The following is a 12740-nucleotide window of genomic DNA, read 5'->3' as shown; positions in this document are numbered from 1 at the left end:
ACTTGAGTCATAGAATATCAGGATTGAAAGGGATCTCAGGAGGTCATCTAGTCCAACCCCCTGCTCAAAGGGGGACCAATCCCTAGGCAGATTTTTGCCCCAGATCCCTACATGCCCCCCTCAAGGATTGAACTCACAACCCTGGGTTTAGCAGGCCAATGCTCAAACCACTGAGCTTTCCCCCCCATCTCCCTGAAAAGCATTGGGATTGCGCAAACATTTTTGAAAAGAACAATGAGGAATTGCTGCCTCTGCACCGAAACTATGACTGCCCTATAAATCTGCAACCTAGGGTGAAGATCCCTTATGGACTGATAAATGCAATATCCGAGCTTGAACTGGCAACCCTTCATGAATACATCCATGAAAACCTGGCCAAGGGCTTCAACTGGCACTCCACCCCACCAGCAGAGGCTCCAGTCTTTTTCATCAAGAAAAAGCGTTAAGAAAAAGGACGAAACACTATGCCTTTGCGTAGATTGGTGGGCTCTAAACCATGTAAAGATCTGAAACAGCTTGTGACGGGTTGGATCACAGAAGCCTCCTTGGGGCTGCCAACTGATGTGCCAAGACTACTTCTGCCCCTGCTTTCCCTGCTAGCTTGGGACTCCAGAGCCCTTGATCTGACACACTTGCTGGCCACAAAAACAGGCCCAGGTCTGAACCACATCCCACAAACTGCAAGCTTAACTGAAAGCAGCTTAAGAAGTCTTTAACACTCAGATGCCCAACTCCCAATGGGGTCCAAACCCCAAATAAATCTGTTTTACCCTGTATAAAGCTTATACAGGGTAAACTCATAAATTGTTCGCCCTCTATAACACCGAAAGATATGCACAGCTGTTTCCCTCCCCACCACCCCGGGTATCAATGCATACTCTGGGTTAATTAATAAATAAAAAGTGATTTTATTAAATACAGAAAGTAGGATTTAAGTGGTTCCACGTAATAGCAGATAGAACAAAGTGAATTACCAAACAATAAAATAAAACACACAAGTCTATGCCTAATACAGTAAGAAAACTGAATACAGATAAAACCTCACCCTCAGAGGTGTTCAAGTAAGCTTCCTTTTACAAACTAGTCTCCTTCTAGTCTGGGTCCAGCAATCACTCAGACCCCCTGTAGTTACTGTCCTTTGTTGCAGTTTCTCTCAGGTATCCTGGGGGGTGGAGAGGCTATCTCTTGAGCCAGCTGAAGACAAAATGGATGGGTCTCCCAGGGGTTTAAATAGACTCTCTCTTGTAGGTGGATTACCACTGCACCCCTCCCACCCCCGTATAGAATTCCAGCTCCAAGATGGAGCTTTGGAGTCACATGGGCAAGTCACATGTCTATGCATGACTCAGAACTTACAGGTAGCAGCCATGGTTCACATGCGACCTTGTACGTTCTCATGTAGACTTCTTATATGGATTGGAGCCTTCCAAGATCCATTGTCCGTTAAGTGCTTCTTGACTGGGCACTTAACTTGCAAATTCCTTTCTAAAGAAGCTGACCAAATGCCTTACTAAGGCTATTTAAAATCAAACAAGTATACAGCCAATATTCATAACTTCGACTACAACAATGACACATGCATACAAATAGGATTAATATATTCAGTAGATCATAACCTTTATAGAGATATGTTACATGGCATATGTAGCATAAAATATATTCCAGTTGTGTCATATATACATTCATGAGCATATTCCCATAAAGCATTATGGGGTGCAACGTCACACGGGTATCCTCTGCCCTTAATCTCAGAATTAGAAGATCATGTGCAGTCTGCCAAAATTTTCAACTTAGTGCACATCATGTCAGGGGACGAATAGAAGACCACATGTCAAACCTGCCATGAGCACTTCAAATTTTAGTAATGCCATTCAGGTTGACCAATGGTCCTGCAACCTTTCTCAACACTTTGTGAATGACACATATTTAGAGACATCCTGGATCAGTATGTAGTCATCTATCTATCCTGATATCTAAAAACACAAGTATGTCAGTCTTGAGCATTGTTACCACATTCTTTCCATCCTGGAAAGACTACAAAAGCATCGCCTGTTCACAAAGTTGGAAAAATGTACCTTTGACCAGTCCTCTACAGAATTTTTGGGTTACATCCTCCCCACAGAGGGTGTTAAGATGTACCGCCAGAAGGTGAAGGCCGTCTGTCAATAGACTCTGCCCTGGTCCTGTTGGGAGTTACAGCACTTCCTGGGCTTTGCTTCTTTTACCAGTGATTCATCCCAGGCTTCTCAGGGCAAATAGCACCCATAACCAACCTCCTCCGTAATGCCGCCAAGTTTGTTTGCACACCTGAAGTTCACCATATTTTCGAACAGCTCAAGACTGCATTCACCAGCACCCCCATTCTAGCACACCGGGACCCAGGCATTCATAGTGGAAGCTGATGCCTCTAATGATACTCTCCCAGAGGCATGGTCCACAGCAAATCTGACGCTCTTGAGCCTACTATTGCCAAAAATTTACCCCTCCTAAACAGAATTATGAAATATTGGATAAAGAACTACTTGCAATTAAATCAGCCTTTGATGAGTGGCACCATCACCTCGAAGGAGCCTGACACTCAGTGCAAGTCTTTTCGGACCATAGGAACCTTGAATATCTGTGGAAGGTTCGGGCCGTGAACCAAAGACAGCTCAGGTGGACATTATTCTTCTCTCGGTTTGACTTCATCATCACCTCTCGCCCAGGTACCAGGAAAGGAAGAGCTGACGCCTTATCCTGAAAGGAGGAATGCTACCAAGGGTGCATAGATCCAGCCAAGAACTACTGTCTCCTAAAACCTTGCAACTTCCTCAGTGCCACAATGCACCAAGACTTGCTTGATCTAATTCAGTCCACACAAACAACTGGGCTGGAGCCCTTGTGTTAGGACATAGGCCCCATTCACGGCTCAAACCTGCTGTCTGCCAAGAAGGAGCTCATCAGGATGGGCCTGGTAGCCTGTTACTCTTGTGGGCAGTAGAGACAAATGAAGAGGGAATGCAAATATGTCTGGGTTTGGACAGCAGAAGAGAAGGCTCATATGAAGGCTGCACCAAGTTGATGGTCCTGGTAGGGGTTCAAGAGAAGATACTAGGGCTTGTAGACTCGGATGTGGAAAAATGGTGAAAGCCACCCTGCTGGGTGAGAGGATCACCTTGTGGTGGTGGTGGTGGGGGGGACGACGACAGTTTCTTTGCAGTGTGCACATACAGATGACTGGAACTGACAGTGGGGACCCATACTGATTCGATCATGGTAGCACTGAAAATTGGCATACGCTGTGATAATTGGCCAATATTGGCCTGCCTTTTGGCAAATGGGTAATTATAGAATCATAAAACCATGGGGTTAGAAGGGACTGCAAGGGTCATCTATTCTAACCCCGTGTCAAGATGCAGGATTTGTTGTGGCTAAACCATCCAAGACAGATGACTGTCCAGCCTCCTTTTCAGTCCTTTCAGTGAAGGAGCTTCCAGGACCTCCCTAGGTAGTCTGTTTTATTGCCTACTGTTCTTACAGTTACAAAGTTTTTCCTGAGATTTAATCTAAATCTGCTATGCTGTAGTTTGAACCCATTGCCTCTTGTCCTGCCCTCTGTGGCAAAAGAGAACAACTTTTCTCCATCTTTTTTATGGCAGTCTTTCCAGTATTTGAAGACCACTATTATGTCCCCACTTAATCTCCTCTTTTCTAAACTAAACATACCTAATTCCTTCAGCCTCTGCTCAGATGGCCTGCATTCCATCCCTTTGATCATCTGTCTTGCTCACCTCTGGATTCCGCCCAGTTTCTCTACATCCTTTCTATACATTGGTGACCAAAATGGGCCACAGTACTCCAGCTGAGGCATAACCAGCTCTGAATAAAGCAGTACTATCACCTCCCATGACTTGCATGCCTCTGTTAATGCAACCTAAAATTGAATTTTATTTTTTTTTGCAACAGCATCGCATTGCTGACTCATGTTGAGGTTGTGCTCCACCACAGCTCCCATATCCTTCTCAGCAGTGCTGCTGCCAAGCCAGTTATCCCCATTCTGCATTTGGTTTTTCTTCCCTAAATGTAGCACCTTACATTTGTCTTTGTTGAATTTTATTTTGTTGTCTATAGCCCAGTTCTCCAATTTATCAAAATCCCTTTGAATTTTAGCTCTTTCCTCCAAAATGTTTGCAGTGCCCCATAGCTTTGGGTCATCTGCAGATTTGATCAGTATGCTCTCTATTCCTACACCCAGGTCATTTTAACAAAGATGTCAAATAACTCTGGACCCAAAACAGATCTCTGTGCAGCCCCACTCGAGACCTCCTTCCAATCTGACATAATTCCATTAATTGTTACTCGTTTGCAGTTGTTTAACCAATTATGTATCCACTTAATGATAGTTCTGCCGAGCCCGCATTTCTCCAGCTTATTTATGAGAATGTCATGTTGGACTGTGTCAAAAGCCTTGCTGAAGTCCAGGTATATTATGTCCACTGCATTCGCCCTATCCACCAAACTATTTACAGTTAATGAACTGACCAGTGCCGCAGCAAAGCCCCATGCAGGTCCCGGCTGGTGGACACCATGGACATAGAGGATCTGGTGAGGAACTCTGAAGACCCCTTGGAGGGGATGTCCTGGAGACCAGGATTGTCCAGAAATAATTATAGATTCTAAGGCCACAAGGGAATATTGTAATAATTTAGTCTGACCCCTGTATAGTACAGGCCAGAGAAATTTCCCAAAATAATTCAGAGAGCAGCTCTTTTAGAAAAAAAAATCCTATCCTGATTTTAAAATTACCAGTGATGTAGAATCCACCATGACCCTTGAATATTGTTCCAATGGTTAATTACTCTCAGTGATAAAAATTTACACCTTATTTCCAGTCTGCATTTGTCTAGTTTCAATATCCAGTCATTGGATCATGTTATACTTTTCTCTGCTAGATTGAAGAGGCCATTATTAAATATTTGTTGCCCATATAGATACTTATGGACTGTGATCAAGTGACCCCTTAACCTTCCTGTAAAGGTGTACGTCTGGGGCTCAACCCTCCCCGGGGAGGAGGGGAGCCACACCGGCCTGCTGCTCTTAGTCGCATCCTGTCCCGACTCTTCAGAGCTGAGCAACCGTGCACACAGTCACTTAGGGCTCAGGCCTGCTGCTGCAAGGCTGAGCAACAAACAGTTAGTATAGAGGCCCAGGCCCTGGATCCGGGCGGGGCAACAACAGTCAGAGCTCAGGCCCTCGGGTGCAGGGGCTGAGCAACGATACAGCAGTTTAGGGGGCTCAGGCCCTCTATTGCAGGGGCTGAGCAACAGTAGAAACAGTTCAAGGAGCTCAGGCCCTCTGGTGCAGGGGCTGAGTAACAATACAACAGTTCATGGAGTTCAGGGCCCTCTGGAGCAGGGGCTGAGCAGCAATAGAACAGTTTAGGGAGCTCAGGCCCTTTGGAGCAGGGGCTGAGCAGCAATATAACTAGTTCAGAGCTCAGGCCCTCTGGTGCAGGGGCTGAGCAACAAACAGTTAGTATAGAGGCCCAGGCCCTAGATTAGGGCGGGACAACAACAGTCAGGGCTCAGGCCCTCTGGTGCAGGGGCTGAGCCCTGGGGTGAGGGGGAAGACTGCCACCCACGAGTGGGGTGGCAGGGGGGACGCAGGCCCACCCACTCCACTGCGTCCCGGCCTGGGGCCCTAGCAGCGGCTACCACCGCTGACGGTCAGTGGGGATCCTGACCGCAACACACTGACATAGGCACTGGTTGATCTGCAGCCTGACTGGGGCCAGCTGCCCCCGGGCCACTTCCAATTTCCCCCTCTGGGCCTACCTGATCCGTGGCGTCCGCTCCCGGGAAGTCCAACAGCATGGGCTCCTCACAGCCCGGGCTGGGGCGTAGATCCGGCAGTTCCTCAGGGAAGTCCGGCCAGGTCTGCTCCGGGGGTTCCTCGGGATAACAGCAAGGGAGAGGGGAAGTCTCCAGCGGCTCCTCCTCGTAGATGGCACGGGGAAGCTCCGGCAGGTCCTCCCAGTAGCGAGCGAGGGGACGCTCCGGCCAGTCAGGGCAACTGCTCTGGGCTCTAGCGGCTTCCCAGTCCCGAGCCCTCTCGGGCAGGTCTGCTCCCGACGCTAGGTGGGCTCTGACTGAGCTCTGATGGCCGGCTTTTATGCTTCCGGGTCGCCGCCTGACCCTCTGAGGGGCGGGCTCACTGCTCTGTAGCCCCGCCCCTTCCGGTGTCCGGGGCTCAACCCTCCCCGGGGAGGAGGGGAGCCACACCAGCCTGCTACACTTCCCTTTGTTAAAATAAATAGATTGAGTTCCTTTAGTCTATCACCACAAATCATATTTTCTAATCCTTTAATCATTCTCGTGGCTCTTCTCTGAACCCTCCCCAATTTATCAACATCCTTCTTGAATTGTGGGCACCAGAAATGGACAATGTATTCTAGCAGCAGTCACACCATTGCCAAATACAGAGGTAAAATGACTTTTCTACTCCTACTTGAGATTCCCCTGTTTGTGCATCTGAGAATCGCATTGGCTGTTTCGGTCACAGAATTGCACTGGGAGCTCATGTTCAGATGATTATCCATCACACCCCCCAAATCTTTTTCAGAGTCACTGCTTCCCAGGATAGAGTCCCCCATCCTCTAAGTATAGCCTACATTCCTTGTTCCTAGATGTATACATCTACATTTAGCCATATTAAAATGCATATTGTTTGCATGTGCCCAGTTTACTAAGCAATCCAGATCCTGTTCTCTTCATTGTTACCATGCCCCAAGTTTTGGTTCATCTGGAAACTTTATCAGTGATGATTTTATGTTTTCTTCCTGGTCATTGATAAATTCCATATGACCCAGAACTGATCTCTGTGGGACTCCATTGGAAACAGACCCACTCGATAATGATTCCCCATTTCAAGTTACATTTTGAGACCTATCAGTTAGCCAGTTTTTAATCCATTTAAAGTGTTCCATGTTAATTTTATATCATTCTACTTTATTTAAATTAAAATGTTATGCAGTATAAAGTCGAACACCATACAGAAGTCTGTTGCATCAACATTATTACCTTTATAACCAAAATTGTAAGCTCATAAAAAAAAATCAAGTTAGTTTGACAGGATCTGTTTTCCATAAACCCATGTTGATTGGCGTTAATTGTGTTACCCTCCTTTTCTTTATTAATGGAGTCCCATATCAGCCACTTCACTATCTTGCCCAGAATTGATGTCCGTCTGAGGGACTTATAAAGACCCAGTTTTATATGGAACCCTTTGTTTCCAAATTTCTGTGTGCTGTCCTATGAATCTCTGTCTTTTGTTCAATAAACGTATACATACTTTTGCTATAAACAAATCTAAATGGTGTGTGCTAAGCAAAGCTGTGTTCCAAGGTGAACTATTAAGCAGTGGTGTGCTGTTCCTTTGGGATCAGTGGGCCTGGTAATTCTGTGAGTGTCCAGTTGGGCAGGGACTGAAGACTACAGGGGATACTTGAAGGACTCTTGGGTTGGTGTGTGCCTGTCACTAACTTGTAAAGAGAGAGTGGAGCCTGTGGAGGTAGTTGCTACTGTTGCCAGTAGCAGGTGGCATCAGGGCACTGATCCCAGGCAGACACAGACAAGGTTCACTTATGCTAAGAGCAGGTGGTAGCAAGGTTCCTCACAAACCTGGGTACCCCCAGGGAGCATCACACTTGTGTTTAACTTTTTGTGTGACATTGGAATCAAAAAAGTGTCTCAGACCTGGGGAGACTTATAAACATTCTGAAAGAACTCCATGGAGGATATGTGTTATCAATGAGATTGTTCCTAATTCCTGTTTCAGATTCTGGTACAGCAGCCCAAGTAAAAGAAATTGAACTGCAAGGACGCAGCACGCAGACTGCACCAAGCAAAATCCAGCGTAAAGGGTGGTGTCAGGTATGGCGTGGCAGGGAAGAATGCATCCTTGGTGAACTGTTTGGGGCAGCAACAAGTTCGTTGGGAGGCCGTTTCCTGACCCTAACTACATCCCTTAGTTCTGCAGTATTACACAGGTGCACAGGGAGACACACTGTGCAGTTGCTCTAACCTGAGACGTAGTCAGTAGGGAATTCTTACATTCCTAAATTAAAGAAAAAGAGCAGCACGTACTGGTAGTGGATATTGCTTCCCCATGGGAGGACAGTGGTCGTCAGCCCCGCACTTGTTTACCCCACAGGGAAAAAAGTATTTTAAAAAAAATCTCGTAAGTGATCAGTTTATCAGAATTCAGTACGCTGTGTGTGCAGTAAGATGTCTTGATCGATGACATTTTACAAAATTGCTCTGGAAGTTTGGGTTTGACAAGATGGATAAATATGGCTGCTCCCTACCACTGGTTGCAGCAGTAACTATGGCATGGTTCAGAGGACGTGTGCATGCCCCAGATAGCTAATATTTTTAATAGGATCCCTATGGAAAGAATAGGGACGTGATTTCCACCTCATGTTATTGGGGGAAAGGAGGTGGGGAACAGCAGAACAAGGGTCTGTTGATTAGACCAGGGAGCAGAAAGAACATATTGCTGCAGGAACCAGTTTGTGGAAGAATGAATGTAATGTTTGTGTGCCTGCTATATTATCTTCCTTCAGTGATTTATTCTGCTTATTTTCATAGATTTTTAAGGCCAGAAGGGACCATTGCGATCATGTGATCTCCTGTATAAACAGGCTATAGCATTAGTCAAATTTGTAAATTTTACAGTTCCAGCCTGGACTGATTTTAAAGCAAGATGATTGAAATAACTGATTTCAATCATTCGTATAGATATAAACTTGATAACTTGTACATGTCTCGCTCAAGCGGTGACTTACCTTAAGAAATTTCTTGAGTCTTCATTTTTGATATATTAATTTTGTATGATAATATTAGACCATACTTCTTCAAAATATAGTACATGCACCTGTTTCATTGAAATTCCTAGGAGTTTCACCACTAATGGGAACAGGATCAGATCCCATGTAAGGAACATTACTTGAACTAAATTAAATCCAACCACAGAGAGCAGGTTGCTAGACATTTTTTAGAAAACAAACTTTTTCCTTATTAGGTTTATACTTTCAGCAAAATGTTCAGTACTGTGTTATACTGAAATGATACAATATTGCTAGTAATCTATTATCTTGTGAGAGGCCACAACTAACAGTCTCCCTAGGGAGCCACCTGTATGTTTTGGGTTTTTTTTTATATCATCCTTGTCATCAGCACTATGCATTTCTTAACTGTTTCTTTCTTACTACCAGACCTTGTATCTGTTCATCACACTTTGCACATTTGGCCCATAATTTTTTTTAATTAATTAATTTATTTTATTATTATTTTGACACTGTCAATAGGTACAGGGACACCTTTAGCATATTTTCCCATAGAGTAGTTTCTCTGATCTAGAGACCTTACAGGCTTTTCCCCTAAAATGTCTAGTAAGATAGCTGAGCAGCCTAGACAGGGTTTCTCAACCTGGGGGTCGGGACCCAAAATTGGATCGCCAGAATGTTTCAAAGGGTCCCATGGCAGCTCCCATCCCAAGGAGGTGGCTGGGCTCGTCTCCCTGTTCCAGGCACTACAACCTCTGGGGTCCCAGCACCACTCAGGTTTGGCCCAGATATTGTGATGAGAGGAGCCCGGGTAGGCAAAATTTGAATGAGTGACACTGCAACCCCATGAGTCAGGTCACAGCTCCACTCACAAATTTGGTCCAGTCAAGGGGCGGGGCCAAACCTGAGTGATGCTGAAACTCCAGAGGTTGCAATGCCTGAAGCGGAGAGCCAAGCCCAAGTAGCCCCACAGCACAGGAGCCACCACTGTGGGGTGAGTGCTTGGCAGGATCCAACCCTCCACAGGGGACAGGATCCAACTGAAACCACCCCAGCGCCTCCACCCCCGGACTATTTACTGGGTCACAACAGATCATAAACATTTACAAATGGGTCCTGAGCCCAAAAAGGTTGAGAACCTCTGATCTAGACTTAGTATAGCAGTATATCAGTCCCATCACCATATGGGAACTTTATATCAACTTTATAGTCTGAAGTCCCTTGTTAATTTAGTTTCCTCCTTTGGAGATAGCTGGAATACATCTACATAGAGCTGTTTGGGTGGTGGCTTCTTGCAATTTGACAGAGAACCCTAATGGAGCTCAGTTATATGGCACACAGAGTCTGGACACTAAATGTAGCTTCTGTACTCTGCTTTTCCCTAGTAACTGTGGAAAGGCTGGGAGGAATTTGGCTCTAAAAGTAATGAGTTTTAAACTTTGACCAACAAAGCACTTAAGCACATGATTAACTTTAAGTACAAGTAGCCCTAACATCATTAGTCATTCTTTGGTTCAGGCTATAAAATTTCCTTATGCATTTGAAGTTTATAGTGTGTAATAAAGTTGAGGACTGTACAGAACATAGTTTAAATCCTATTTGTGCTTATTTCATACATGTGAATTGTGCAAAGCATTGAGCTATTGCAACATATTACACTATTTTTCTGTTTAAGTGACTTTGATATGTAATGCGCTTAAGTAACTTGTTATAAATGAGATAAATGGTTGTAAATTTAGATTAAATTGTTAAACAAATCTAATCCTGAAAACAAATAAAGCAACAAACCAGGAGTACCTCGTGTGTCAGTCTGCAACTAGTAGGTTTCTAGCAGTCTGTTCCATTACTTTCTTTTCGGGAAGCTGCTTTTCTCTTGTTAGGTCAAATGATATTTAAAAATAAAGTGAAGATAAACTTCACATGATAGGGAATCCACTGCATCCCTACATAACTGCTTTAATGGTTGTTTACCCTCACTGTTAAGCATTTGTAATTTATTTCTAATCTGAATTTGTCTAGCTTTGAGTTCCAGCCATTGGATTGTCTTATCTTTCTTGTCTGCTAAATTAAAGAGCCCACTGCTATCAAAAATTTCTTCCCCCTTCCTCCTTGTAGGTACTTGTAGACTATGATCAAGTCGCCACTTAACCTACTCTTGGGTAAACTAAATAGATTGAGCATTTTAAGTTTGTCACTATAAAGCATGATTTTCCAACCTCGATTAATACCTTGGGACTCTTTTCTGCATCATCTCTAATTTTTTCAACATCCTCTTTGAAGTGTTCACACCAGAACTGGACACAGTATCCAATAATAGGCTCCCTATTGACAATACAGAAGTAATGCTACCACTCTGTTCTTACTTGATATTCCTCTGCTTACCCATCCAAGAATCAGGTTCATGCTTTTAACCAATGCATTGTGAGCAGGATGGCTAATGTAGAGACACTGCACCATTGCTGCTTACATTGGTGCAGTCAGTTTGATTCAACTCTATAGTGCAAATGCAGCCATTGCTAATACTTGTAACAATTCTTCTTCTTCTTATTCACTCCCTGTGGAGCATAAGGCGCCAACCACTCTCCTCCATTCATTTTGTTCTTGAGCGAGACAGAAAACTTGTAACAATATTAGATAAAATTTCAGATGGGAGAGTATTTTTAAGTTAATGGTATCCCTTTAAACTTAGGGAAGGAATATTTTTCCAGTTACATTTGAAAGTTTATATCTAATATGCATGGATATAACATTGTAGGAAGCATGTGATAATTACATACTTAGTGTGCTAATAACAGAAGAAAGATGTGATTTGTTTGTTTCTTTTTATAGAAACCTGTGCAGATTAAAACAGAAAGTGGCTCTAGACTCTGCATTTCACCCCCTCCGGAGTACTCTGATGATTTTGAACCTTACGAAAGCTTGAATATGGAGACAAACGACTATCATATTAATTGCTCCCAGGTACAGATTGATTTCTGCTGTGGCATTGTTCATGATCAAATGTGAGTCTAAATGAAAGTGAAAAAAAACAGGAGTACTTGTGGCACCTTAAAGACTAACAAATTTATTTTAGCATGAGCTTTCGTGAGCTAAAGCTCACTTCTTCGGATGAAAGTGGACTCAATTGCCATAGTTTTGGCAGTATACCAATACTCACTAATTCAAGCGAACCCATTATAATGTATATGGCTAACTAGAGTATTTGGGAGTGGGTAAAAGTGACACCAGAAGGGTCAAAAATGAAAACATCTAATGTATCATTTAAAAAGCATCAGTTTAATCTAATTGCAGTCTACAACACTAAAATACTTAAATCATAATTGTATGTCTTTTGCATGGTGTCACTTCAAGGCAGAATTAAGGGTTCTGCTGAAGGAAAGCTTTCAGCCCTTAGAGTGATTGTCCACAAAGATTCCACTCTCCCAATTTTTGGGTCAAGGGCAAATTTTGTCAGTGATGATTTTATGTTTTCTTCCAGGTCATTGATAAAGATGTTAGTAGTTAAGGACTTTATAGAATTCTTCGCCATATAATTTTGACCGGTTTCCACCTCCATCCACCTTCTGGTTTATGTCCTACCCCATGTCTTCTATTTGGACCTGCACACTTTTGGTGTGGTTGGCCATTTTAAAAAAATATTTATGGGGAACTTAGGGTGATTTGTATGTGTGGTTTTTTACATATTAAGGTTAGAAGAAAATAGGGCTTTTACACACTTTTAGAGAAAAATAATTTTATAGGTTTTTAGATAATTTACAAAATAAAAGGATTATCACAACGTGGTAAAGGAAAAATGTCAGAAAAGAGAGTTTTAAAACTGCACTAAAGGAATGAGTTTTAAAACACAAACATGTTAACAAATCTCTTTAGAGGAAAAATAATCTTTATTTATTTTTTTAAATAAAGGTTATGATGC

The 12740-nt window shown here is 43.4% G+C and overlaps 1 protein-coding gene across 1 annotated transcript in view; it reads left to right on the top strand.

The window, feature by feature from the left end:
* The window catches only part of LOC123356961 (katanin-interacting protein-like), a 70423-nt gene that overhangs the window by 14956 nt on the left and 42727 nt on the right, over positions 1-12740 (top strand). The window contains exons 4-5 of the mRNA XM_045000215.1: positions 7816-7910; positions 11654-11785. Coding sequence (XP_044856150.1) covers positions 7816-7910; positions 11654-11785 — 227 coding nt within the window. The remainder of the gene's footprint in view (positions 1-7815; positions 7911-11653; positions 11786-12740) is intronic.

Source organism: Mauremys mutica, unplaced genomic scaffold (genome assembly GCF_020497125.1).
Source record: "Mauremys mutica isolate MM-2020 ecotype Southern unplaced genomic scaffold, ASM2049712v1 000094F_np12_subseq_1:153747_obj, whole genome shotgun sequence".
NCBI lineage: Eukaryota > Metazoa > Chordata > Testudines > Geoemydidae > Mauremys > Mauremys mutica.
Note: the sequence above shows the minus strand (reverse complement) of the source record. Positions and strands in the feature narration are given on the sequence as shown.